At 47.5% G+C, this 25,933-nt stretch overlaps 2 protein-coding genes across 9 annotated transcripts in view; one reads left to right on the top strand and one right to left on the bottom strand.

Moving 5' to 3' along the window:
• The window catches only part of MMS19 (MMS19 homolog, cytosolic iron-sulfur assembly component), a 34,169-nt gene extending 18,150 nt beyond the window's left edge, over window positions 1–16,019 (top strand). For 2 of the 5 annotated variants that reach the window (XM_045438417.1, XM_045438421.1), the window contains 26 exons: window positions 68–137; window positions 707–835; window positions 926–987; window positions 6,034–6,120; window positions 6,566–6,640; window positions 7,041–7,118; window positions 7,651–7,789; window positions 8,042–8,196; window positions 8,447–8,525; window positions 8,811–8,936; window positions 9,131–9,212; window positions 9,499–9,599; window positions 9,704–9,853; window positions 10,722–10,877; window positions 11,743–11,842; window positions 12,319–12,421; window positions 12,559–12,627; window positions 13,061–13,187; window positions 13,700–13,800; window positions 13,948–14,004; window positions 14,147–14,333; window positions 14,643–14,725; window positions 14,854–15,018; window positions 15,106–15,165; window positions 15,453–15,553; window positions 15,633–16,019. In XM_045438417.1, the coding sequence (XP_045294373.1) occupies window positions 68–137; window positions 707–835; window positions 926–987; window positions 6,034–6,120; window positions 6,566–6,640; window positions 7,041–7,118; window positions 7,651–7,789; window positions 8,042–8,196; window positions 8,447–8,525; window positions 8,811–8,936; window positions 9,131–9,212; window positions 9,499–9,599; window positions 9,704–9,853; window positions 10,722–10,877; window positions 11,743–11,842; window positions 12,319–12,421; window positions 12,559–12,627; window positions 13,061–13,187; window positions 13,700–13,800; window positions 13,948–14,004; window positions 14,147–14,333; window positions 14,643–14,725; window positions 14,854–15,018; window positions 15,106–15,165; window positions 15,453–15,553; window positions 15,633–15,660 (2,670 nt within the window). In that variant the 3' untranslated portion in view covers window positions 15,661–16,019. The remainder of the gene's footprint in view (window positions 1–67; window positions 138–706; window positions 836–925; window positions 988–6,033; window positions 6,121–6,565; window positions 6,641–7,040; window positions 7,119–7,650; window positions 7,790–8,041; window positions 8,197–8,446; window positions 8,526–8,810; window positions 8,937–9,130; window positions 9,213–9,498; window positions 9,600–9,703; window positions 9,854–10,721; window positions 10,878–11,742; window positions 11,843–12,318; window positions 12,422–12,558; window positions 12,628–13,060; window positions 13,188–13,699; window positions 13,801–13,947; window positions 14,005–14,146; window positions 14,334–14,642; window positions 14,726–14,853; window positions 15,019–15,105; window positions 15,166–15,452; window positions 15,554–15,632) is intronic. The other 3 variants (XM_045438420.1, XM_045438418.1, XM_045438419.1) reach the window with 3 other exon arrangements.
• A 227-nt stretch (window positions 16,020–16,246) lies between these two features.
• Window positions 16,247–25,896, bottom strand: ZDHHC16 (zinc finger DHHC-type palmitoyltransferase 16). 4 transcript variants are annotated; one of them, XM_045438422.1, is made up of 11 exons: window positions 25,682–25,877; window positions 21,538–21,785; window positions 21,165–21,359; window positions 20,927–21,015; window positions 20,513–20,541; window positions 19,804–19,937; window positions 19,622–19,669; window positions 18,681–18,766; window positions 17,915–18,038; window positions 17,643–17,713; window positions 16,247–16,834 (listed from the first exon to the last, which is right to left on the bottom strand). In XM_045438422.1, the coding sequence occupies exons 2-11, from the start codon at window positions 21,778–21,780 to the stop codon at window positions 16,720–16,722; spliced, it is 1,134 nt and encodes a 377-aa protein (XP_045294378.1). In that variant the 5' UTR covers window positions 21,781–21,785; window positions 25,682–25,877; the 3' UTR covers window positions 16,247–16,719. The 4 variants fall into 4 exon arrangements, with proteins under 4 accessions (XP_045294378.1, XP_045294380.1, XP_045294381.1 ...); XM_045438424.1 differs by lacking the exon at window positions 19,622–19,669 and having other exon boundaries at window positions 25,682–25,896; XM_045438425.1 differs by lacking the exon at window positions 20,513–20,541 and having other exon boundaries at window positions 19,804–19,849; window positions 25,682–25,872.
• Window positions 25,897–25,933: the final 37 nt, after the last annotated feature.

The following is a 25,933-nucleotide window of genomic DNA, read 5'->3' as shown; positions in this document are numbered from 1 at the left end:
GAAGTAATTTTGTCAGCTTAGGTATTCTTTGAGTACTTTCTTTACTTCTGGTCTCTCTCACCCCAAGTCCCTGCCTCAGGTGGACCGACACACAGTCTACAGTATCATCACCAACTTCATGCGAACCCGGGAAGAAGGTAAAAGGCAGGGTTCTTTGGCAAGTCTGAAAAGCGAGCACATCCCTTTTCCCCCCATTACCAGGACTCGTGTTTAGCTTGGTAGTCATATAGGAGAGCCCATACTCTGAAAAGAATGAAGGAAAACTGGGAGGGGTCCACTCCCCAGTAAAGTAAAGGAAGGATAGGGTTTGGACCGATGTTTTAAATTCTTACCTCAAGGGGGCGCCTGGGTGGCTCAGTAGGTTAAGTGTGGGCTCTTGATTTTAGCTTCCTGAGATGGAGCCTGCTGAGGCTTCACGCTGTTAGAGGAACTTGCTTGGGATTCTCTCTCTCCCTCTCTCTCTGCCCCTTCCGCACTCATGCTCTCTCTCTCAAAATAAACTTAACCAAAAAAACCTCTTACCTCTAATGGTTATATATTGCATATCTCTTCTTCACTATGCACTCTCTCAGAATAGGAAAACAAAAAGAGTCTGCTCTGGGAAGCAGCAAAGGTGGGACAATGATAGTAGAGGGAAAACACAAGCCAGAAGAAAGCCCAGCTTTCTGTCTTGAGGGAGGATAGTGACCTGTTCTCTCCTCCCCAGAGCTGAAGGGCCTAGGAGCTGACTTCACCTTTGGCTTCATCCAGGTGATGGATGGGGAAAAGGATCCGCGAAATCTTCTGGTGGCTTTCCGCATCGTCCATGACCTCATCTCTAGGGACTATAGCCTGGGTATGCCCTTGTAGCCTTGAATTAGCTGGTTGGGGCTTGTCAGATGAGTGAAAATTGTAAGTTGACCTCATTGTTTCTCTGTTACCTTAGGACCCTTTGTGGAGGAGTTGTTTGAAGTGACGTCTTGTTACTTCCCTATTGATTTTACCCCTGTAAGTAGCACCTTTTATTCATTTGTTCATTTGTTCATTCATTGATTCATTCAAATATTCATTGAGTACCTCCTGTGAGTCAGGTCCAGTTCTAGGCACTGAGGACGCAGCAGTGAACAAAGGAGACAATCTGTGCCCTTGTGAACTTACATTTTAGTAAACTGGGAATGAAGAAGCATTGGCCATCAGAGGAGGGAGTCAATTCAGCGGGTATTTGGGGGCTCCTTAAGCTCCTTAACAATGTACGTAGTGCCAAGGGCTACAGGATTGTAAAACATGGTTCCTGCCCTTGAAGGCTAAAACATTTAAGTAACAATATGAGATTATGGACCAAAACAAGTGGCGTTCTAATTGTTCAGAGAAGACTGAGTTCTTTGTGAGCTAGAATAGGCAGGAAATGACTTCACAGATGAGATGAGATTTCAGTTGGTTTCTAAGGAATGAGGATGTGATCCTGGAGTCTGAGGGGTGATCTCAGGCAAAAGAAACAAAATTGACAAGACAAAGAAGACACAGTTCAGTGCAGTATACACAGCATGCTCTGACCATGACCCCCCTGGACCTTCCTCCTGCTCTGCATCTTGATTTCCCTTCTATTTCCAAAAATTCAGGATCTCCTCATTGTATGGGTATGCATGCATATGTGTACTGCAAGCATTAGTGGTTTTGAAGAAATGAAAGTTCTATGACAGCAAACCAACTAACATCTGAGTACTGACTCTTACTGCCTTTAAAGTTACACAGCCATCTTTGCTGTGGGGAATTGCTTACCAGCTTATTCCAGTTGACACCATGGTCCTTAGGACCACCTCTCCTGAATTTCTCTTCATCTCTTTTGTAATCAATGTCACTTTCTAACTCACAAGAACTTGTTATGCCTTTGAAATCTTGAAAGCTCTTTGTTAGGCCACCAGGTTTCTCTTTTTTTGCTTTATTTTGTGTTTGTTTTGAAAAAATTATACATTCATATTATCCAAAACCTAAAAGGTGCAAAAGGGTGAAAAATCTATCAACCACCATTTCTTTCTTTATTGTCAACCATTTTATCAATTAGGTCTGTATCTTACAGAACTTTTTCATCCATAACGTAAGCAAATGCTCCCCTCCCCCCACCAATGGCAGTGTATGTATGCACTTTTCCTGTACTTGGCCTTTTTCACTTAGTATATCCTGGAGAGTGTTCCATAACAGTATATAAGTTAGCTCTTTATTTTTTATGGGTGTGTAGTATTCCTTTCAATGGAAATACCTAATTAATTTCACTGGTCCTCTATAGGATAAAGGTTCTTGCTAATCTTACATTGTTACAGACAACACTGCAACTTACATATCCCGTACATGTATCATTTCACATATATATGTGGGTAGAACAGTAGCATAAATTCCTAAAAGTGGAATTGCTGGAATACATGCATTTATAATTTGGGGGCAGGAAAGAGTATGTCATTCATTTTTCTGAAATGTAATAGAGTGAACATGATTCAGTATTTATTTATTTATTTTTTTTTTCAACGTTTATTTATTTTTGGGACAGAGAGAGACAGAGCATGAACGGGGGAGGGGCAGAGAGAGAGGGAGACACAGAATCGGAAACAGGCTCCAGGCCCTGAGCCATCAGCCCAGAGCCTGACGCGGGGCTCGAACTCACGGACCGCGAGATCGTGACCTGGCTGAAGTCGGACACTTAACCGACTGCGCCACCCGGGCACCCCAGTATTTAAAAGATAGAGAGTGAAGCCTCTTTGCTGCCAACCACCCATTTTCCTTTTAAAGATGATCATTGCCCCCAACTGCTTATGTATTTTCTCGGATATTCTACACACACAAAAAAGTTATAATGATAGAATTTCTCGTTTGTGTAGATTTTTTTTAAGAAGCTTTACACCCAACGTGGGGCTTGAATTCACGACCCTAAGATTAAGAGTCACATACTCTACCTACTAAGCTAGCCAGGTGCTCCTCAAGCAGAATTTTGTATGTTCTTCTGCACTACGGTCTGTATGGGAAGCAGAAAGCTCTTGTCAATTAAAATGAGACACACCTGGCTTTAGGGTAACTATTTCTATCAGAAATATTTTCGGTGGGGGGAGGTACCTGGGGTGGCTAAGTTGGTTGAGCGTCTGGCTTCGGCTCGGGTCATGATCTCGCCATTGGTGAGTTCGAGCCCTGTGTCGGACTCTGTGCTGACAGCTCAGAGCCTGGAGCCTGCTTCGGATTCTATGTCCCCCTCTCTCTCTGCCCCACCCCTGCTTGTGCTCTGTCTCCCTCTGTCTTTCAAAAAATGAATAAACATTAAAAAATTTTTTTAAAGAAATACTCTTTTTGTTGTTTTTTAAATCTGTTTATTTTAGTTTCTTGTATCAGAAATATGCTTTATGGTCTTTGCATCATCATAGTGGATCACGTCAGCATAAGTGATGGTTCCCTTGATTTTCAGTATGCATGTACACTCATCTAGAAGCAGGGCTGGGCAAACTTTTTTTTTTGTAAAGGACCAGATAGTGACTATTTTAGGCTTTCCAGACTATCATTTCTGTCACAACATTTCAATGCTGCTGTTCTAACAAAAATGGCCGTAGACACTGGAGTGTGGTACAGTGTATAGCAATAAAACTTTATAGACATGGAAATTTAAATTTCATATAGTTTTCATATGTCACAAGATATTATTCTTTTGGGGTTTTTTTTCCCCCAACTATTTAAAAATGTAAAAACCAGGGGATTAAGAGTACACTTATCTTGATGAGCACTGAGTATTATATAGAATTGTTGTATCACTATATTGTACACTTGAAACTAATTTAACATTGTATGTTAACCACATTGGAATTAAAAGGAAAAAAATGTAAAAACCATTCTTTTTTTTTTTTTTTTTTTTTTTTTAATTTTTTTTTTTTTTTAACATTTATTTATTTTTGAGACAGAGAGAGAGCATGAACAGGGGAGGGTCAGAGAAAGAGGGAGACACAGAATCTGAAACAGGCTCCAGGCTCCGAGCTGTCAGCACAGAGCCCAACGCGGGGCTCGAACCCACAGACCGCGAGATCATGACCTGAGCCGAAGTCAGCCGCTTAACCAACTGAGCCACCCAGGCGCCCCTAAAAACCATTCTTAACTTGGCCATACGTATAGTTTCAACTGGTTGCTTCCTACTCGTTATGCAAAGTAGATATTAAATCTTCCTTTACCATCATCCTCAGGATTCCTTTATCCTTCCTCTTGGATCAGGTACCCTATTTTCCCAGGCCCACTACTGCACCTACATCTCCAAGATTAGGGACCTCTGTCTTACCCTCTCCAGAGAATTAAACGTCCAGATTCTGCTGAAGAAAGGGAGGAGCTAGGAAGCAATCTAGGTGGTTCTCTAATCCCACTCCCAATTCCAAAGGCACCTGGTACTGCCAGTTGCAAAGCTTTTTGAGTAGGCTTTTCCCAAGACTACTGAGGATTCAGACTGTTGTCTTGGCCCTGTTAAGTCATTTTCTTATCCTTCTTTTTAGCTTCTGAAATTTTATTGCTAACATCTCCTAACCTATTTTCCTCAACCTTTAGCTTTATGTCTTGTTGTTTTAATTATTTTTAATTTTTAATTATTATTATTTTTAAATAATCTCTACACCCAGCATGGGGCTTGAACTTATGACCCTAAGATCCAAGAGTCACATGCTGTACCAACTGAGCCAGACAGGTGCCTCTCGCTTTATGTCTTTTGTTTTTTTTTTTGTTTTTTTTGTTTTTTTTTTTTAACGTTTATTCATTTTAGACACAGAGAGAGACAGAGCATGAATGGAGGAAGGTCAGAGAGAGAGGGAGACACAGAATCCGAAACAGGCTCCAGGCTCTGAGCTCTCAGCACAGAGCCCGACGCGGGGCTTGAGCTCACGGACCGCGAGATCATTACCTGAGCCAAAGTCGGTTGCCCAACCGACTGAGCCACCCAGGCGCCCCTTGTTTTTTTTTTTAATGTTTATGTATTTATCTTGAGCATGAGTGCACACACAAGCGCAGGAGGGGCAGAAAGAGAGGGAGATACAGAATCTGAAGCAGGCTCCAGTCTCTGAGCTGTCAGTGCAGAGCCTGACACGGGCTCAAACCCACAAACTGTAAGATCATGACCTGAGCCAAAGTCGGATGCTTAACTGACTGAGCTACCCAGGCACCTATAGCTTTATGTCTTAAAATCCTTTTGCTGTATTTTTGGTGTTTGTTTCTAAAGAGGAAAAAGAAAATCTGATACACGTCTTCAGACTGGCTTTTTGACACAGAAACCATCAATGCTTTTTATGTTGAGAGAATTATACCTTTTTTATAAGAATGAAAAAATAGAAATGTCCATCAAAGGGGAATTATTTAAATAAATTGTGGCTCAACTACACAATGAAATAGTAATAGTCACAAAACCTAATGTTATGAAAGAATAATACCACAGAAAAGTGTACCTTATTAAGCAGGAAAAAAAAAGATCATAAATCCGGGGCCCCTGGGTGGCTCAGTCAGTTAAGCGACTGACTTTGGCTTCGGTCATGATCTCCTGGTTCGTGGGTTCGAGCCCCATGTTGGGCTCTGTGCTGACAGCTTAGAGCCTGGAACCTGCTTTGGATTCTGTGTCTTCCTCTCTCTCTACCCCTCCCCTGCTCATGCTCTGTCTCTCAAAAATAAATAAACATTAAAAAATTAAAAAACATAAACCCTATCTTCAAAACAATTACAGTTTTAAAAGTATATATATCTTAAAGGGAAAACAATGTCTTCTAACATACAGTCATAGGATATATACAAAGAAGAAAGTAACATACCAGAAAGTTGAGGTGTTTGTCTCTCAAATGATGAGATGATAGATCAGATAGAACATAAATGCCCAACAGATAGAAATTCCCAAGGAGAAACGTGAGAGTAAGCATGTCTTCCTGCTGGGGCCTTCTATCACACTATTCTGCCAGACTGGGTATAAATATCACCCTATTCTGTAGGGTTGCCAGGTTGAATCCTGTGTCCAAGGGTGGTCTGAAGAGTTGTGCAAACCCATGGCCCTTTTCCCTTTTCCAGCCACCTAATGATCCCCACGGTATCCAGAGAGAAGACCTCATCCTGAGTCTTCGAGCTGTGCTGGCTTCTACACCGCGATTTGCTGAGGTGGGTCTAGCCAAGGTTAGGTATGTAGCCTCAGCCCAAAGAAGGCTCTGAAGAAAGAATAGTAAGAGTATGGGAAAAAGAAAGATCCAGTATACGTTTTAGGGTATGGCATCCTGCAAATGTCTTAAGGCTTGTGTGGCAAGTATCTTCAGACCTTCAGAGTAGAAAACTTTACCATATCTTTGTTTAAAATAATAATCCAGTCGCTATATGGTGCTCTCTTTTGAAATCTTGTAGTGTTGCCAGCTAGCCCACTTTTCAGGTTAATTGGGAGTCTGGCCACAGATTGGCAGGAAGGTTGGTTTACAGTCACAACTCCTGATTCAACTGTATTTCTCTGATGTAGGTCCTGCCTTGGGGACTGGTGGCAGTAAAGACATAGTTGGCATTGGCATTGCTACAACATTACCCATCTCAGACTTCACTTCTTCCTTCTCTCCCACAGTTCCTGCTGCCCCTGCTGATTGAGAAAGTAGATTCTGAGATTCTGAGTGCCAAGCTGGATTCTCTGCAGACTCTGGTGAGTGGTTTCTTTCTTTCCAGGGTCCAGCTGTCTAGACAATTCAGGGGCGCTAACGAATATAGCAGAGAGCCAGGGAACATAATCCAGTGGCCTTCATGAGAGGGATAACCAGAATCTGGGCTTATATGTTGGCCTAAAGCAATCCCTCGCACCAGCTACCTAACTGTCTGGTCCCATAGTAACTGAGTGGCAGCTGAGGAAAGGCTGAACTCTATGCTTGTTTTCCATCAGTCAGGATGAACTTCCATTTTTCTGTGACCTGGATACGACTTTTGTGAAATCCTGCTGGTTCTATTGCTGAGAGCCATGCTCCTTCAGGTGCCATTCTACTGAGGTGCCTGCATGTCCTCAGAAGTCTGATTGTGTAGATGGCTGATGCCTGCGCTTTCCTTGGCAGAATGCTTGCTGTGCTGTGTACGGACAGAAGGAACTGAAAGACTTCCTCCCCAGCCTTTGGGCTTCTATCCGCAGAGAGGTGAGTGTTTATTAGATAAACTCACTACTGTTAACTCCCAGTTGCTAGACATGACGGGAAATAACACAGCCTGTCCTTTTCCCTGTTGTTGGCCTGGTTATTCAGCAAGCCAGTAAGCGGGCATACTTCTGGTTGAATGACAAGGGAAAGGGTCAGCTGTTTGATGATGGCACATGATCACCTTTGCATAGTGCCCACTTCCTGTCCTTCCATGGTAAGGAGCACAGGTCATGGTGCATCTGGCACCATACTGAATAAGAGGGGAGAAGAAGAGACTCGGGAAAGGGGATCCCAACAGCCCCTGCTCAAAGTTGGTATCCTGTTTCTCAAAAAGTATGTGTATCAATTCTAGTGGGACCAAGGACTTGGTGAGAATACATCCATTGAGAAGAAACTCACTTGAAGGGTTAATTTCTATGGCTGTACCCTAAAGGTTCTCAAACCCCACTCCCCAAAGGAAATAGGCAGTGGGTGGGTGGGCTCTCACCTAGTGCAGGCTCACCTCAGTAGCCATGGGATCCCTCCCTGACAGGTGTTCCAGACGGCAAGTGAGCGGGTGGAGGCGGATGGCCTGGCAGCCCTCCACTCCCTGACTGCGTGTTTGTCTCGCTCTGTGCTGAGGGCTGATGCCGAGGACCTCCTTGACTCCTTCCTTAGCAACATTCTACAGGGTAATGGGACCATGGCAGCCAGAAAAGGGGTTGAGTACAATAGAAAGGAGTTTCTTAAGGCCAGTGACCTTTCATGAGTAGCCCCCCATGTTCAGTGACTTGGGTGCTGGAGCTGTACTTTGATTTGAAAACAATTTGAGTGGTAACTGCTAGCAAACTGTCCCAAGTCTCAATCTCCAGCTCCTGTGGACTGCAGGGGAATCGGGCAGCATTCAGCCTACTCCCCAGGTCTGTGATGTGCTGCCTCTCTAGACTGCAGGCACCATCTGTGTGAACCGGACATGAAACTGGTGTGGCCTAGTGCCAAACTGTTGCAGGCAGCTGCAGGTGCATCTGCTCGGGCCTGTGACCATATCACCAGCAACGTACTGCCTTTACTGCTGGAACAGTTCCACAAGCACAGTCAGGTAAGGAAATGGAATCTTTTGAGGAAATGGTGGGACCCTTGCTAGGATCCCTTTCACAGAGAGAGAGCTAAGCATTGAGCTTTTCCCACATAATACATCTTGGGCTTTTCTCCCGTCAGCTTCTTCTGGTTCCCTTGTTCACTCTTTCTGACACTCTTACATAAAAGGATAATTTTCCTCACTTCCAGAGGAGCAGGACTGAAATCCTTTAAAATATTCTTTGACCTCAGTACCCCTTAAAACATTACAGAGCAACCAGCGGCGGACAATCCTTGAAATGATCCTCGGTTTCTTGAAGCTACACCAGAAATGGAGCTATGAAGACAAGGGTGAGGTCACCTTCCAGGTGTGGTGTCTTGGGGGCTGCTGAGCACTGTATTCCTATCAAGGATGGCAGGCAAGGAATGCTACAGAGAGGTACTCTAGAACAACAGCATTCCTGTTGTTCTGAGGTTGTGACACCAGAGCACACTTACCAGATGAGGCCTGTTTATTTTTTCCTAGACTACTTCCTGGACACCCAGTGGATTAAGCTCTTTGAATCTTGCCCCAAGTTGTCTTTGCATCACTGCTGAGTCAGGGCTTCTCTCTAACCTGGACTCCGTCTGTCCTAGATGAAAGGCCGCTGAATGGCTTCAAGGACCAGCTGTGCTCACTGGTGTTCATGGCTCTGACAGATCCCAGCGCCCAGCTTCAGCTTGTTGGCATCCGTACACTCACAGTCTTGGGTGCCCAGCCAGGTACACTTAGGAGAAAGAGAAAAGAAAGGGTATTGGTTCCTTCCTTGCTATTTTCTGTCTTAAGAGAAGAGCAATCCTAATTCCCTGGTTCTCACTGTAAGTCTGGATGATTCGGGATTTCTAATACGACTTTTGGAAGGGTTGTGGTGGCTACAGAGGAAGAAAGATGAGGTTTGTGTTTCCTTTTAACACAGATCTTCTCTCTTCTGGGGACTTGGAGCTGGCAGTGGGTCACCTGTACAGACTGAGCTTCCTGGAGGAGGACTCCCAGAGTTGGTGAGAATTGAAAGCAGCAAGCTGTCGCAGGGCTCTCTGCTTCTGACCCTTGGCTCTCCCTAAGGGAGTGGGCCTGTGCTTGGTAGTCAGAGCCAGAGATTTCAGACTTCTCTTTTTTGGGGGGCATTACGAAGCCCTGTCCAACTTAGTGGTGTAGATACTTGAGTCCTGCTCTTCAGCAAGGCAAGCTTGGCAGCCCACGCCCCTGAATCTGCCCAATGGCTGGCCTAGGCAAGAGAACAGTGGGCCAGGGCTTAGCTATTGCTCATCTGCCTTGTGTCCCCAGCAGGGTGGCAGCACTGGAAGCATCGGGAGCCCTGGCCACTCTCTACCCTGTAGCCTTCAGCAGCCACCTAGTGCCCAAGCTTGCTGAGGAGCTGGGCAGAGGTATGTGTCTCTAATCTTCGGTGGCTCGCCCCTTCCCAGGGATGTTTGGGGGCCTTCATGCATGCCATCACACAGTGAAATCCTGTCTCCTGGGTTGCTTGCAGGGGAGTTAGATTTGGCTAGAGGGGATGAGCCTGCCAAATGCTCCCGGCATCTGCGCTGTCTACAAGCCTTGTCAGCTATATCAACACATCCCAGTATTGTCAAGGAGACCCTGCCTCTGCTGCTACAGCATCTCTGCCAGATGAATAAAGGTAACTACCAGGAATAATCATCAAGGAGCTAGGCTGAATGGGGAACCGTAGGCACATTCAGAGTTGATGTCTCTAAGGCAGTGGTTCCATTTGGTGACTGTACATCAGTAGAATCACATGGGAACCTTTAAAAAATGTTGCTGCATGGGACTCGAACAACTGTAATTGAGTGCCCAAGTGAATTTGATATGAAATCAGAATGAAAAAGCACCACTCTAGGGCCATGGTTACTGAAAATGTCCATCAACCAGCAGCTTGGGCATTGTCTGGGAACTCGTTTGAAGTGCAGAATTTCAGGCCCTACTGATTAGAATCTCCTTTAAACAAGATTTCCAGGTAACTCCTACACACCACTGTTTCAAGGCATAAGTGACAACAGTCACTGCTACTGTGAGCCTGTGCATGCCCCACCAAGGGCTCTCACTATAACTTCCTCAGCTCCCAGCTCTGCAGTACCCAGCCCTGCAGAAGATCCAATGGATGTTCCAGCACCTGATACATCTCAGAGTGTGGCTGGAGTTTGACTCCTGACTTTGCACTTACTATAACCCTGGAAAACCACTGGTGGTTTTATTTAGCCTCCACATCCTCCTCTATAAAATAGGGGAAATGATACTTCTAGGGTTGTTGTGAAAACTGAGAAAATACGTATGAGTGCTTCTGTTGCAGAGCTGACACAGCCAGTTCTGCTCCAAAATCTGAGTAGGTAAAAAGAAACAGCCAAAAGAATGGCATTTCTTGGCTCTTTATCAACCACTCTTGGACTCTTTAGTCACTCATCTTTGATTATTTTTCCCATATTCTGTATCTGAAAGATTTGGAAGTGCTTTTAAGAAAACTTTACAGAGAATACTTTGTTACTACACAGGGTATATGGTTGCAGGAACCAGTGAAGTTATTGCTGTCTGTCAGAGCCTCCAGCAGGTGGCAGAAAAATGCCAGCAGGACCTTGAGAGCTGCTGGTATTTCCATCAGACAGCTGTACCTTGCCTGCTCGCCCTGGCTGTGCAGGCTTCCATGCCAGGTAACTTTCTCCACCCTGCACCTTCTCTGTCCCTCCTCTGGGCTTCAGCCTTCCACTACTGGTGAGCAGCACTGCCACTTGGAGGCTACCACTGACATTACATTTTGTCCCAGCAGAGGCTTCTTTTGAATCCTTTGTCTCCAAAGTGAAATTTCACTTCAAGCAAAGGATGTCAACCTGACCAGTGGCAAGAATCAAAATCTACTCGTGTTAGCGAAACTCAGCAGGATGCACACCTTTTTTTTCTCAATAATTGCTATGTAATTAGGTAGCATTGGGCTCTGGAATCAAGCTGACCTGGTTGGGTTTCATCTTCAACTCCACCACTTGTTAAGTGAAGATATTTAGCCTTTGTAAGCCTGTTTCCTCGCTTAAAAGGGGAAGAAATAGCGTAAAATCTGTATCACGGGGTAGTTAGTAAGGATTAAAAAAAAACACATGGTGCTTGGCAACAGAGTACATAGTATGTATGTATGGCAGCTCCACATATGTAGCTGTTATAATAATAATGACCCCTGACAATACATCGGTGTTATCTTTAAATTTTGGAAAAAACTAAAATAACTATTTCTGAAGTTCAGAAGATCATAACAACTAGATTTATTTTCCACGTTGCCCAGTCTGAGGACTGCACAAAGTTCTCAAGAGCTCTCCGTAGCCCATGTTAACCATTCCTGTTTCTAGTGCCGTGCTCATGCTCAGGGCCACAGCAGTGCTGGGAGACAGGTTTAAAACTGATGCCATTGTAACTAGAGTCATGATGATGACAGGATCTAATCATCTGAACCACAGTCGTGGCCTAGTGATTGTGTGTGTGTGTGTGTGTGTGTGTGTGTGTGTGTGTGTGTGTGTGTTTATTTTTCAGAGAAGGAGCACTCAGTTCTGAGAAAAGTACTGTTGGAGGATGAGGTCTTGGCTGCCATGGTGTCTGTCATTGGCACTGCCACCACCCACTTGAGCCCTGAGTGAGTATAATCATTGATGTAGCTTGACCATAGGCAGGATAGCAGTCTTAGGAAGAAGTAGCAGATAGCTGCCTTCTGAGCTATCTTTTACCCAGAATCAAATGTGGAGGGAGTTGTTTTGCTGGCAAAGTAAGAGGAAGTGGCTTTTTAGCACCATGGATTAGGGGGTAGGGGAGGCACGGGCTAATGGTTTTTAGCTACAGATGTGCAGAAGAATCACCTGTGGACTATTTTTGAAACATATGTTGCATTCTCTCACCAGATTGTAAGCTTCAGAACAGGGATTTAGTCGGATTCACTGCTAAATCATCAGGGCCTAAAATGGGAATGGTTCTTGGCACATAATATATGCTGAATTAGCATTTGTTGGATGCATGAATGATCATGTTCGGGCCCATTGACTCAGTGACTCTAATGTGAACCCAGGGTACTTCAGAACCCTGGCTTCTTGGTGATACCTAGTCCTCTACCCCCAGCTTAGCTGCCCAGAGTGTTGCCCACATTGTGCCCCTTTTCTTGGATGGCAACGTCTCCTTTCTGCCTGAAAACAGCTTCCCTTGCAGATTCCAGCCATTCCAGGTGAGGGTCTGATGGACCAGAATGGGGAGAATCTTGGGACTTTCCTTCAAATTTCTAGGGCTAATCTGGGATAGGTTTGGGGCAGAAAAGCCTCTTGCTAGCAGGACAGGCTTGCTAGGGTTTTTCTCCCTTTACAGGATGGCTCCTCAGGGCAGAGGCGGCTGGTTGCATTGCTTATGGCCTTTGTCTGCTCCTTGCCTCGAAATGTGAGTACATTTGGGGAGTACCGTAGTTTAACCCTGATGAGGGGAGGTAGATCCCAAGTGACTTCTGGGCAGAAATTTGTCATAGGCTAAGCTGATCTTCTGTTTTACTCACTGGAGAGTTTAGCTCTCATCCATCTTGACCCCTGCTGCCACTTTTTCTTCTTCTTTTTTTTTCTCAAGTTTATTTATTTATTTTGAGAGAGAGAGAGGCAGAGAGTTTGGAACTCCACATTGTCAGGCTCCACATTGTCAGCAGAGAGCCCAACGCGGGGCTCGATCCCACGAACCGTGAGATCATGACCTGAGCCGAAATCAAGAGTCGGACGCTTAACCGACTGAGCCACCCAGGCGCATCCCCGCTGCCACTTTCTACTGCGTATCTCTCGGAGTTCAAGTGTTCTCTGCGTGCGTTACATGGTCAGGTTTTATGTAGGTGGAAATCCCTCAACTGAACCAACTCATGTGGGAGCTTGTAGAGCTGAGCTGCTGCCCCAGCTGCCCCTCCTCCTCCACCGCTGCCGCCAAGTGCTTTGCAGGACTCCTCAACAAGCTCCCTGCAGGTACTGAAATAAGGCTGGGGCGGGGAGGGGAGGGGGTGGGGGGGTTGCGTAGGGAGCCTCCTGGAGTTAATTACTGATGAAATCTTGGAAGCTCAGTCCTCCTGCCCTTTAAAAAAGGAGCTGCTAATAATATAATAGGGCCTCCTAGGGGACAGCCCTTGGGACAAGAGTCAAGACCAGAGCTGGGCAAAGCATTACAGGACATAAAAAGATAAGAAGGTTCAAGCAGAGTGCTCTGTCTAGGTCTGTCACCCTACTCCCTACAGGGAGCTCTTAGAGATCATTTTTTACTAGAAGCAGACCGCTCTTTCCGAATACCAGCACCCCTGCGTTATGAGATAGTAGCCTCTCATGCTAGCATCCTAGAGCTGAGTGGGCAGAGTCACAGCCAGAATGATACTGTTCCTTTTTGATGGCCTCTCAGGGAGCTCTGTATTTAAATGATTTACATCATTTGTTGGTAAAGAAGAAATATGTAGCCTCTGCATCAGTGTTTCCTCTCTTATTTTTAGGGCAACAGCTAGATGAATTCCTGCAGCTGGCAGTGGACAAAGTGGAGGCTGGCCTGAGCCCTGGCCCCTATCGTAGTCAGGCCTTCACACTGCTTCTCTGGGTAAGGTCCCAGAATGGATTCTAGTTAGACAGTTCTGTCTGGTTAAATAAAAGTCTCTCCATTTGACCTTGAACCCTAAACATGCTTCTTGAGGTTTTGGGGTTTGAATGTCATGCATGCCCCTGTCAGACTGTTCTCTGATTACAGGTAACAAAGGCCTTAGTGCTTAGATATCATCCTCTCAGCTCATGCCTTACAGACCGGGTAAGTCTTTTCTGGAGCCAGGAGAGCCAAAGACCTAAATAGTAACTTCCCTGTTGATCCTTTTCCTCCCAGAAACCACTGCCATCCTCCTCATGGGTATTGAAGATTCATTCTTCTCTCCTGATGCACCTCTTTTCTCCAGCTCATGGGCCTCCTGGGTGATCCAGAACTAGGCCCAGCAGCAGCTGATGGCTTCTCTCTGCTCATGTCTGACTGCACTGACGTGTTGACCCGTGCTGGCCATGCTGAAGTGCGTATCATGTTCCGCCAGCGGTTCTTCACAGATAACGTGCCTGCTTTGGTCCAGGGTTTCCATGCTGCTTCCCAAGGTGAGAAGGGTCTAAAAGGCCCTAAATATATACACCTTTTCTTTACTCAGGTCACATTCCCTAAAATAAAGACGTAAGTGCTTCTTTAGAGCTACAGTGTGATCTGTAGCTAAAAGGCTAAAGAACTTCCAGAATCTTGTCCCACTTTTTTCCTTTGATAAATCTTGCTTTTTCTTAGCTTGAGGTTTTTGTTTGTTTGTTTGAACCTCTTTCTCGGCTGATGTCCCAGCTTCATCAGAGATTGGAGTTGAATGTTCAAACTGTATGTCTGAGACCAGTTTCTTCCTAAGCTTTTCCATGTTTTTACAGATGTGAAGCCAAATTACCTGAAGGGCCTGTCTCACGTACTTAATAGGCTGCCTAAGCCTGTACTCCTACCAGAGTTGCCCACGGTGAGCCCTGCAGTCAGAGCCTCAAATGGGGACTAAGTCACTGCCCCCAGCTGGTGCTAGAAACAGGGGGACAGGGAGGTGGAGGAGAAGCAGGCTCACCACATACTGCCTTTCTTCTGGCCCCTTAGCTGCTCTCCTTGCTGCTGGAGGCCCTGTCTTGCTCCGACTGTGTAGTTCAGCTCTCCACCCTCAGCTGCCTTCAGCCTCTTCTACTGGAAGCACCCCAGGTCATGAGTCTTCACGTTGACACCCTTGTCACCAAGTTTCTGAACCTCAGCTCTAGTCCCTCCATGGTGCGTTGAGCCCCAGCAACTCTTTGGCACCTACGTCTCTCCTTCACGGGTCTCCCCTCACCCCTGCCCCTTACGGTTGTGTTCCAGGCTGTCCGGATTGCTGCATTGCAGTGCATGCACGCTCTCACTCGCCTGCCCACCCCTGTGGTGAGTACCTGAGATGGCTCTTTCTGGCCTGGACACTTCTGAAAAGAGCCAGACAAGCACCTTTTTTGCCTTAGTCAAATGGGACTGACCACCCTGCTGTGTGATTGAGGTGCAAACTGCGAGGTACACACAGACATGGATGTACCTATAGTAGAACGGCCATCCTGCCACATAGCACACTCTGGAATCACTAAAGGAGAATAGGAAGAACGTTGGTTGTTGAGTCAGAGAAGCAGCCCTTTCGGTTGCCTTGGCTGAACAAGGCTGTGGTTCTTCTAACTCCACAGCTGCTGCCGTATAAACCACAGGTGATCCGAGCCTTAGCCAAGCCCCTAGATGACAAGAAGAGACTGGTGCGCAAGGAGGCAGTGTCAGCCAGGGGAGAATGGTGAGTTTCGAAGTCATGGATGAGATGGAATTGAAATGAGCCTCATCACTGATGCCGCCAACCTTCTTTTTGCCTACAGGTTTCTGCTGGGGAGCCCTGGCAGCTGAGCCCTCGGTCCTGGCCTACGCTGTTCTGACAGACAATCTAACCTGGAATTACTAACTATCGAGCCATGTTGCCCAAGGCAGGGAGACCACTGGCCTCTGATTGCCTCTCCCCAGGCCTCTGTTGCATGGCTGTATAGGAAACATAGGAATCCTGACTTCTAATGGATTTGTGAAGTTAACTGAGTGTGAGACTACTTGTGTTTGAGGAAAGATCTTGGTCTTAGGGCTCTTCCATTTATTTGCCAGAAAAAGGGAGATATGCTGCTGAGGGATGAATGAATGCACACGAATGTGGCCCTGAGGACCAGGGATGATGGATGTGTGTGTACCTGCTGGAGAATAAAGATTTCTTTTGGTAATGGGGCTGTCAGATATTTCCTCCTCCCCATTCATGCCTCAGTGGCACATAACCAGAGCACCAGTGCATAAGCTATAGGAACACTAATGATAGAGACTGGCCAAGAATTTTCAGGGTATCCACCCCTCCAAGTAGAGCATAGGAAGCATGACCAGAACACCCACTCACTAGGTCTTGACCCTGACTTTTCCCTTCCTCGCCCTAAAGTAAAGGCAATGAAAAGCTGTATATCTTTAAAAATCAAATACCTTTATTTTTCACCTTCAGCAGCATGTGAGAAGTGGCAGTGACCTCAGCAGTAGGCCTGGTGTCTTTGCCCTGTTGAGGAGCCAGGATCTCCGCTCTACCATTCAGGTGTTTTCTCAGACAGTACGTGGAAGAGATGGTGGCCAACCCCAGTGCTGGAACCTGGAGGAGGTCGGGGTCAGCACCCGGCAAGGTTGCTAGCTGCCTAATCTCCAGTCTGGGGCTGGAACTTCAGTTTGCCTGAGCTGAGTAAAGGGACATCGGTCCTAGGATTTCTCCACATCGTGCCTGGTTCCTGCAGTGGCCAGTAGATTGGTCCTTGGGTTGTCCCTGCATGGTACTCTAAGGCAGGCCCACTGATTCTTTTTGCCCAAGGATTCCAAGCTGTCCTTGGAGGCCCTTGAGACAATGCAGGAAGCAGAGTGGCACACAGGTTGTGACAGACACAATCCAGCTCACACTGCCATCACAGAGGCTGAGTGAGCAGTCACCCAGGGAGGGGGGTCCCAGGTCATTCCATTCCCATGGGGCAGGTGACTGGAAGGCAACAGCACCCGAGTAAGCCAGTGCCTACAAGAGAAGATAGAATGTCCCTGAGTTCCAAGAGTTCTTGGTCTTCCTTCCTGATCCTCATTCCTCAGCAAGGAGTCAAGGTATCCTGAAGCAACTTTGGCATTAACCCCAACAGTAACAAAAGTTCTAGTATGTCCAATGTGCCCTTTGGTGCTTTTAGAGGTTTCAAAATAAATCTCTAAGGGATCACCGCAAGGAATGACAGGCAGGAATGTAATAAGGACAGGAAAGGGGGGAAGGCAGGTACTTCTGGTCACCTAGTTATTACTGCCTTGGAGTTGCAATCTGAAAAGTGATTTACCCTGATCTCTTGGGCTAAGGGAGCTAACTTCATTTTTTTGGTCTTAGAACCTCTGTTAAAAATAGACTGCTGCAGTCCCACACGTTGTTGGTTTGAACTCCAGACACTACCATACCAATGCGAGGAGATGGGTGGTCACCATATCCTACCTAGAGGTCCCTTACTGACCACTCACTGCTTTCTCAGGATTCTGTTGTGTCATCTGTAAGCCTCATGCGCGTATACCGCAGTTTTGACCCCTAGCCCCTTTGGTTCAAATGAACAATGATCTCTACTCCCAGAGTCTGGATTTGTATTGTCCTGTAGGGTAGCCACTAGCCACACGTGCCTATTTAAACTAGTAAAAATAAAATGTCAATTTACGGATGCATTAGCCACATTTCAGGTGTTCAGCAACCATATGTGGCTGGTGGCTAACGTCTTACACAGCACAGGAAAAGAACATTTTTTCTCTAACCATAGAGAGTTCTGTTGGACAGCACTAGTCTAGATGTTCTACTTTACCTTCCTGTGTCCACACCCAGGAATACCTTCCAGTTGTCCAAGCAGCCGTAGTTGTAATGATTCCTGAAAACCTAGAGCCAAGAGAAATACAGGTTTCTACAAACCCCTTTTATTTACTCCCCCTCCTAATTTTCAAGCCTAAATTGGCTAGCTAAAGCTCAGCCAGGTGAGTTCTGACCTTTTATGATGCCTGCCCTTGTTGGCCCTAGACTGTGACCTCTGTTTTCAGGACAGCGGGATCAGTTACCCTCCACCCCAAGCCCCCTACTCACTCTGCCCTTGGCCTGCAGCCGACGTCTCTCCTTCTTGTTGATGTGCCTTTCGATACTAGTCTCCCCTCGACTGATGAGAACAGCATGCCATACAGTTAGGGCACCCAAGGCAAGTGCTACAGAACTAAGAAAAGAGGGGCCAAGGTTGGTGGGGAGGTTACAAGTAGGTATGAAATTGAACTGAGCTATAACGATCAGCTGGAGACCTCTATGCTGAAGTCCCAGTCTACATCCTAGGTGAGTTCTTACTTCACTACATCTATAGAAAGCATCAATGAAAATGCGTCAACATGAGCTAAGAATAAATTAGGTGGAAAGAAAGGTGGGGAAATTAAGTCTGTGTTACTAATAACAATGTACCATACTTCTTAAAATACCTGTGCTTAGGAAACTGCAGCGGGTAGTGAAAACAGCCAGGTTAGAACGGGCAGCATGTAATTCAGATCACAGTTCTCCCGTTCCCAACTGTATATCACACAGCAACTCACTTCACCTCTCCTCTTCAGTTTTCCTCGCCTGGAAAATGCAGTGCCCTACCTGGAAGCAGTTTAACTTACCTTGGCACATAACACTCCATGCTAGCATCCTTAGTGTTCCCTGCCCCAAAAGGCTGAAGAAAATGAAGCACTGACTCTTTGCCAAGCTAAGTTACACTAAGAACAGCAGCAGATGACACAGGCATGGGACCCTGCCTACACGTGGGCACTGGGAAAGGTTTTTCTGAAGCTGTCCCCCATTTAAACCATCAAAAATGAGTGTTAAATACCTGCACAGGAACCAGAGGTAGACAAGACTCTTGTGAGTCACCCTTTCTCGGAAGGAGAAGGTGGGTGGTGGGGTCTGATGATACGTCTAGGAAAAGAGAAGAGCAAGGTGGCTCATTTGCTGTTGATCTCCAGCACAGCCCCCAGCACCTGCAGGCAGGGAAGTGACCCAAACCCAGGATGAGAAAATAGGGAGTTAAGCCACAGAGGAGTCAGGGCAGCAGCCAGATGAGTGGGCCAAGCCCGGAGGCATCACCATGTGGACAAACACTGGGCAGAGCGGGTCTGGACAGGATGGCAAAGCATAGGAGGAGCTGACCCTGGGCCTTCAGGTTTGACAACACAAATGGGGCTCCAGGGGAAGCCGCTCTGCTCCCCAGCTAGAACTCCCTCAGTGTGTGGCTGCAATCCTCAAGAGGAGGCTGGGCCCAGGCCCGGAATGCAAGAACAAGCAAGGAAAACTGAGTTCCACTAAGGACTAAAAGGACAGCAGAGGTTAAGTGGTATAATCGTGAGCCCAAGACGTCTCCAAATAAGGGGTCCTCACAGGCCTGGGAGAAGGCCTGGCATGGATGCCGAAAGACCAGGAGCAAAGAGTGATCAGACTGGCCCAGCCTGGTCCCTGTCCCCTGGAACCCCATTACACAGACTAACACAGACTCCTTGCTGCTCAGGCCGTCTCCAAGGCAGAGTCCCCGCTCAGCCCAAAGAAGGTGATGATGGGATAGAGAGCCCAAAACTATCACAAGCCAGGGACTTCCAGCTTGTCCCCAGGCCACTTAGTCTGCCCATGGCCCACAGCCTCCCAGAATACCCCTGGATCCAGTCTCAAGAGGCCCCTCAGCCAGCCTCTACAACTCCACTAGCAGGTGGGCCCCCGCTGCCTCAGCAACTCTACCCCCTGGCCTGAGCAGCAGGAGGCAGTGGCGTGGGGACGGCCCACCTGGTTGGCAACCGCCTGTAGTTTGTTCTTGTCGAGCTGTTTCATTTTCTAAGGGGATGGAAAACAGTGCTGGTTATACACTCAGGCCTCTAGGGTAGGGGTGCTACCAGCCCCACTCCTTAGGGACAGATTCCACACCCCAAAATTCTACTGAGCTGCCCTGCTCCTAGCTATGGGCTCACCTCGATGGCAGCATAAGCTTCCCGGAAAAGGTCCCAACTTCCGTAGCTGCAGTAGACACAGCCCAGAGTCATGAAAAAGCAGAAAGAGAAGAAGTACCGATGGTTATAGTGGCCTACACAGTTGTTTAGCCAGGCTGGTGGGGGAAGGATTAAGGACAAGATCAAACACACAGCTTCAGGTCTTTCTGGTTCATTCTTGCTTCATGATGGCATCATCCAAGCACAGGGCCTCCAGTCACCAAGAACTATTTCCCGAAGGCAGGAAAATATGGGACTATTTCCAGATGTTAAAGCTTTTCAGAGCCCTCACAAGGCCCACCGGGAAATCATGAAAACTGAAATCCTTAAGCAAAATGAATCTGCCAATACTTCAACCTAGCTGGTGTCAACCAGCCATCTGTCTGGGACAGCAGAAGGGGACCGTTGGTTCTATCTGGCATGCCCAGTGGACAACCTGAAACCCAAACATCTCTTTCCATCCCACAAACGTTAACGTGGTTAGAACAGATGCCTCGCTCCAAGATCGTCCCGTAGAACCTGTAAGCCTCCTGCTTCCCTCGGAGATGGCCAGCCCCACCACCCCTCTCCTAACTTTTCATGAGCCCAGTGTTCTTTGAGGGATGCTAGAAGCCGTGGTTGTGGCCCTTCGCCCAGTGCAGGTGGCTGGAGCTAAAGGAGGCCTCATGCAGAAGAGATAATAAAAGGATACGGCAGTGATGATCCATCTTCAGCACACACCTGTGAGGGAGGGACACAGGCTCTGTTACGGTGGCCAAGGTTCTCGAGATGTCAGTGCCAATCCTTTCCTACAAGGACCAGCATCCTGCTGAGGTGGAAAGGGCACAGACTTTGAAGACAGCCAGGCCTTGCTTCAAACCCTGTTTCACTAGCTACGTGAACTAGTAGCTTGGACAAGGTTAACTCATCTCTCTCAGTTTCCACAAGCGATGACAATACCTAACTCACAGGACCGTTCTGAGGACCAGGCGTCATGACATGAGGGTGCACTGCCTGGTGAGAAGACTTCATAAACATCTTCTCGGACTCCAGGCCTACATTTTGCCCTAGGGCTTCAGCAAAAGGGTCAAAGCTGGGGTTCACAGCAAGCAAAGCCAAGACCCACCTATTGCAGATGCTGCAGTGGTGTGTTCGGGCTGGCTTGGGGTAAATACACTTCTTACAGATGGAGACCGTTGCGATATCATTCCTACCCTGTGCAAAGGGAGAAAAGCATCGTGACAACCGTGGGAGCGAAGCTGGGTACCTTAGAAGATACCAAGGCCCTCTCGCTCCCCCACGCCTAGGACTGGCTCTCGCAGCCTGCAGCTCTCTCCTTCCGGTATGCTCCTGTGGGGACCCACCTGGGGTGGGTATCCAGGTGGAGTGGTGATGGCCTGGTAGTAATGGAAGACGATGAGGATCAGATTCCAGTGGCTGTAGAAGAAGTGCCAGCAGAGCCGTGGCACTGAGTATGTTCGGAGGATGAGAGGCAGGACACACAGGTAGGCGATGGCCACAATGGAGCTGGTCAGCACGATCACCAACACCACGAACACCTGCCAGCACCAGTGAGGTCAGGTAGGCAGTGAGAGTTTGCCAACACCAAGAGTAGACTCGGGAATTTCCCCGGGATAGGGGGCTGGTATGGGTCCCAAACCCAGTGTGGGTCCATCAGACACGTGTCCTTCTGCTACCCCAACACGTCCCTTTTCCTGCTCCCTGGGCATCACTCACCACCCCACACCAACGGATCACGTTGTCCACCAGCCAGTAGATAGGCTCAAAGGCAGCATCGACAGCGGTGTCACTGCCACCAAAGGAGTTGTAGAGCAGGGAGCGCAGGCAGACCTTGCCATAGCGCCAGCGCTGTACCAGGCCCCGGAGCAGAGGTGGGCAGCGGCGCCTGTAGCCCAGGAGCAGAAGCAGGCGCAGGCAGAGGCGGGCGGGGCCCAGCAGCAGGCTCCGCTGGCCCCGCATGGCTCCTAGGAGAGCATACCATTGTGAGAAGCCACTCTGGTCCTGTCCCTCCCTACCCCACCAGGGAGGAGGCCCAGAGCACCACCTTAAAGGCAAAGACCTAAGGCCCAGCTGGGCCAGTCACCAGCTGTGAGACATAGGAAGTCACTCCACTTCTCAAGGGAATGGGTGGTGCCAATGCCCCAACCAGATTACATGGGGTAGGGTCTGGAGGTTCTGAGCATGCAGAAGTCCTACTTACATTACACCACTGGGCGCACAGCAAATCCAAAATGATGCACTCCTAGAGTAAGGGGCCACCCACAGTAAAAGGCTGAGGGAAAGGCAGGCAGCTCCAAGCCAAAGCAGGGTTTTTTGGAGTTCTCTTTGTAGACAGACCATTGGGTGGAGCACAGCTGACATGCACAAAGCTGCCACCACGCCTCTGTGGGCACGGCCACCACAGCAGAGGATTCTCAGGGTATCCCGCCTGCTCTAGACCAATGACCCACCTCCTAACAATTGCTCTTCACCAAGGAATGGCCAATGGGGGAGTGAGTACATCATATGTTGATCCTACATCTAGATCTTCCCTGGTGCTGAGTCTTAGCAAAAGATATTCCTCTTTCTTACTTCCTCTGAGCTGATGTTACAGGCCACCAGACCCAACCTGGTAGCATGCGAGTCCCTGTCTTCTGTCAGGACACCTCAGCTACCCTCTGCATGACATAAGATGCTCTGTCTCCAATTCCAGTCCCAGCCCCACCCCAAGGATACAAAAGCCAAGAAAACTTCAGTTTTTACGGCAGAATAACACCACAGGCAGGAACCACTGGCAGTGGGAGGGGGGCCTTCCTGCTGTGGCTCATGGAGACCACAGAGCCTATCCTCTCAGTGATGAGTCTCCTTGGCCCAATTCTACTTCGATACTCACAAGTCTTCTCTGCAGCTGCTGCCCTTGGCCCCAAGCTACCCAACCAGCCTTCCGAGCTCTGCAGGTGCCTTCTTCTCCTCTATGTGATTTCTACCTCACCCAATAGCCATGGGAGGTCAGCTGCCCAGGTAATGTCCAGAACTAAAGTCATGGATTCCGTTGATAATAGTCTCATCAATTCTGCAGATTAAAGCCCTTACCAGAAAAGAAATGATCTGATTTCCCCCTAGGGCTACTGTGTCCTCGGCAACTCCACTGACTTATTTAAAAGGCAGCTCAAAACCCAACAGAAACTGGAGGAGGCTGCTCCACTGTAGGGATGGTTTCCGTTCAGTAACTGGAGCAAGGTACTCTCCTTGCACACTGGCTTATCACAAGAGGCCTTTCAAAGAAAACACTTTGTAACCTCCTTCTACAAGTTCTGTAAATGACCTAAGGCAAAGAGGAATCCAGCAGACAAGGCTAACAGAGAAAGAGAGATGATGATTCAGTAAGGACCTACTCTCTGCATCAGGATAAAGAAACTGGCCATTCCCATCACCTCCTAGGAGCTAAGAGAATTAAGGAGCAGTGTAGAAAGGGAGAAAGTAAAAACTCAACCTTCCTACTTCCCAAGTTGGAGTCCTGTTTCTTAGAACCATGAAATGACCTGAAGCATGAATTTTCTTTTTCCTTTTGAGTTTAATTTATTTATTTTGAGGAGGGAGGGGCAGAGAGAGGGAGAGACAGAATCCCCAAGCAGGCTCCACACAGTCAGCAAAGAGACTGACATGGGGCTCAAACTCACGAACCATGAGCTTATGACCTGAGCTGAAATCAAGAGTTGGATGCTTAGTGGGGCGCCTGGGTGACTCAGTCGGTTAAGCGTCCAACTTCAACTCAGGTCATGATCTCACGGCCCGTGAGTTCAAGCCCTGCATTGGGCTCTGTGCCGACAGCTGAGCCTGGAGCCTGCTTCAGATTCTGTGTCTCCCTCTCTCTGCCCCTTCCCTGCTCACGCTCTGTGTCTCTCTCACTCTCAAAAATGAATAAATGTTAATAAAAACTTTTTAAAAAGAAGAGTTGGACACTTAGCCAACTGAGCCACCCAGGCATCCCTTGAAGCATGATTTTTCAAAATAGTGTACAGCCAGAGTCAAATGTAAGAGTGAGCCAAAAATTTTACCTCACAACAAATCCAAGTGACATAGACTGTCCACGCCATTGTTCATTCCCTTATGGTGGCTAATGGAAAGTTTCCTATTTGCTAAAATACTCTTTATAGCAATAACTTGCAAATAAGATGCATTCCTCACCTTTAATAAACATGAATTATATGCCATCTCTCCTGTCTCCAAAAACAAGAAACATTCCTTTTCAGATTCTCCACCTCCCATATTGTTCTCAACCACCTCTGGAATTCCTGACTGTATAGGAAATGCCTGCCTTAAGGACTAGACTTACCAACTCTCATCTATCCCATAACATCATTACTTAGGGTTCAATTCTGCCCTTAAGTAGTTCTGTGACCTTGGGCAAATCACCCAACCCTGCTAGAACTCAATTTCCTTGTGTTTCCATTCAGTGACAGGGTAGAGTTAAAAGCTAAGGTCCTGTCCAGCTCTAATCCTTTAAGATTCTATATATACACTGGGTTAAGGTATAAATGAAATAGTTACAAATGCTTAGCACAATACCTGGCTCACAGGAATACTCAATAAGTACTTATTGAATGAACGGAGGATGCAGAAATGGTGAGGTTGATCAGACGTCTATCTGTGCTTACAAATAGCAGCAAGTGCACTCCTGCCAATGTGGTAACACTAAATAAGTATCTGCTACTGTCATTCTTCATGATCAGTAAAAAGCAATAGAAACCATTAGAATCACAGCACTTAAGAGCTTAAAGGGATTTTGCAAAACAAATCCAACCAGAAATGAACCCAAACATGTGAACTGAAAGTTTGTAGAGCTACAGATCAGATTTGAGTGAAGAGTCTGAAGCCAACCCCCTGCCGCTCATTTTAGCTAGTGGGGTTTAGGGGGTATGGAGATGCCAGGGAAGAGATATGTGGCCCATGGGGCCACACTTGAACATACAGAGTTCCTCATTTCTCAGGAAATTGAACCACAGCAGAATTCAAAAAATTGTGATTTTCTGTGTGCTGTGGCAAGAGCGTGAACATGGGAGAAAACAGAGCAAAGCAGAGCTTCACCTCCACCCCAAGCACAAGCCCTTAGCACTCTGATCCCTCGGTAGTAACCACAGACCATAGTGACTTCTGGCACCAGATTAGAGGGGATTGAAGGCCATAGCACTCCCCTCTTTCCAAGGCTCTAAGTCACCATCTGTTTTCCAAGGGGAAACTGGATTGGTGGGGGCTGGAGGGTTTGCACAGGTTAGGTTCCAAAGGAACCAAAAGGCAAGGGAAACTGAAATGAAAGTCATAGCAAATCTCAAGTGGACAAAGATGCTACTCTCAGGATGTCTGCTGTCTTAAGCAATAGTTGTCAATCATCAGTAAGAGTAGCATTCTACTCATGTGCAGACTTTCGTTCCGAACATATGCTTGAAAAAGTTAAGGATGGGCCCACATGACCTGAGCTCCGTTTGCGAGGATCCGACTGCAAGATCTGAAGCTGCAGTCACAAAAAGTCTTTATTTCTTAACGACGGAGGCGTGGTCAAAGTGCGAAAGACTGGAATTAAAAAAACCTTGGGTTCCGGTTTGGACTCTACCTTGAACTATCTTCGAGGATCCTGAACAAGTTAAATCCTATCTCTGGATCTGAGTTTCCAAATCTGTGAAATGGGCAAGTTGGGTTGGCCTCCTTCCATGCTCCACGCTTTACAGCTGCCCGGAGGGTGCACTCCGCCAGGCAGGGCACGGCCGTGCTGGGCGGAGCAAGGAGAGAACAGGAACCCGGACTCGCAAAAAGGCCCCGAACAGGGCCCGACCCTAGAAAAAAGGGCAAGACTGGGGAGCAAAGTCCGCGGCTCCGCTCTTACCTGCCGCCTGCCGACTCCCCAGTCAGCCAAATGGAACCCCGCAGCCTCCGCCGCCGTTCCCTGTCACCCCTTCCAGCTCCGCAACCCGGCCGGGCCCGACTCAGCCCAACCAACCATCCTCTGCCAACCCCAGCACCAGCCAGCAGACTGGGACCCGCCGCCAGCCCATCCTGGACCACAGGCGCAAGCGCAGGCGCAGGCGTGCCGGAGCCCCGCCCCCGGACTCGTCCCGGGGTAACCTGGGAAATAAAG

The sequence above is a fragment of the Leopardus geoffroyi genome, chromosome D2 (assembly GCF_018350155.1).
Source record: "Leopardus geoffroyi isolate Oge1 chromosome D2, O.geoffroyi_Oge1_pat1.0, whole genome shotgun sequence".
NCBI lineage: Eukaryota > Metazoa > Chordata > Mammalia > Carnivora > Felidae > Leopardus > Leopardus geoffroyi.
Note: the sequence above shows the minus strand (reverse complement) of the source record. Positions and strands in the feature narration are given on the sequence as shown.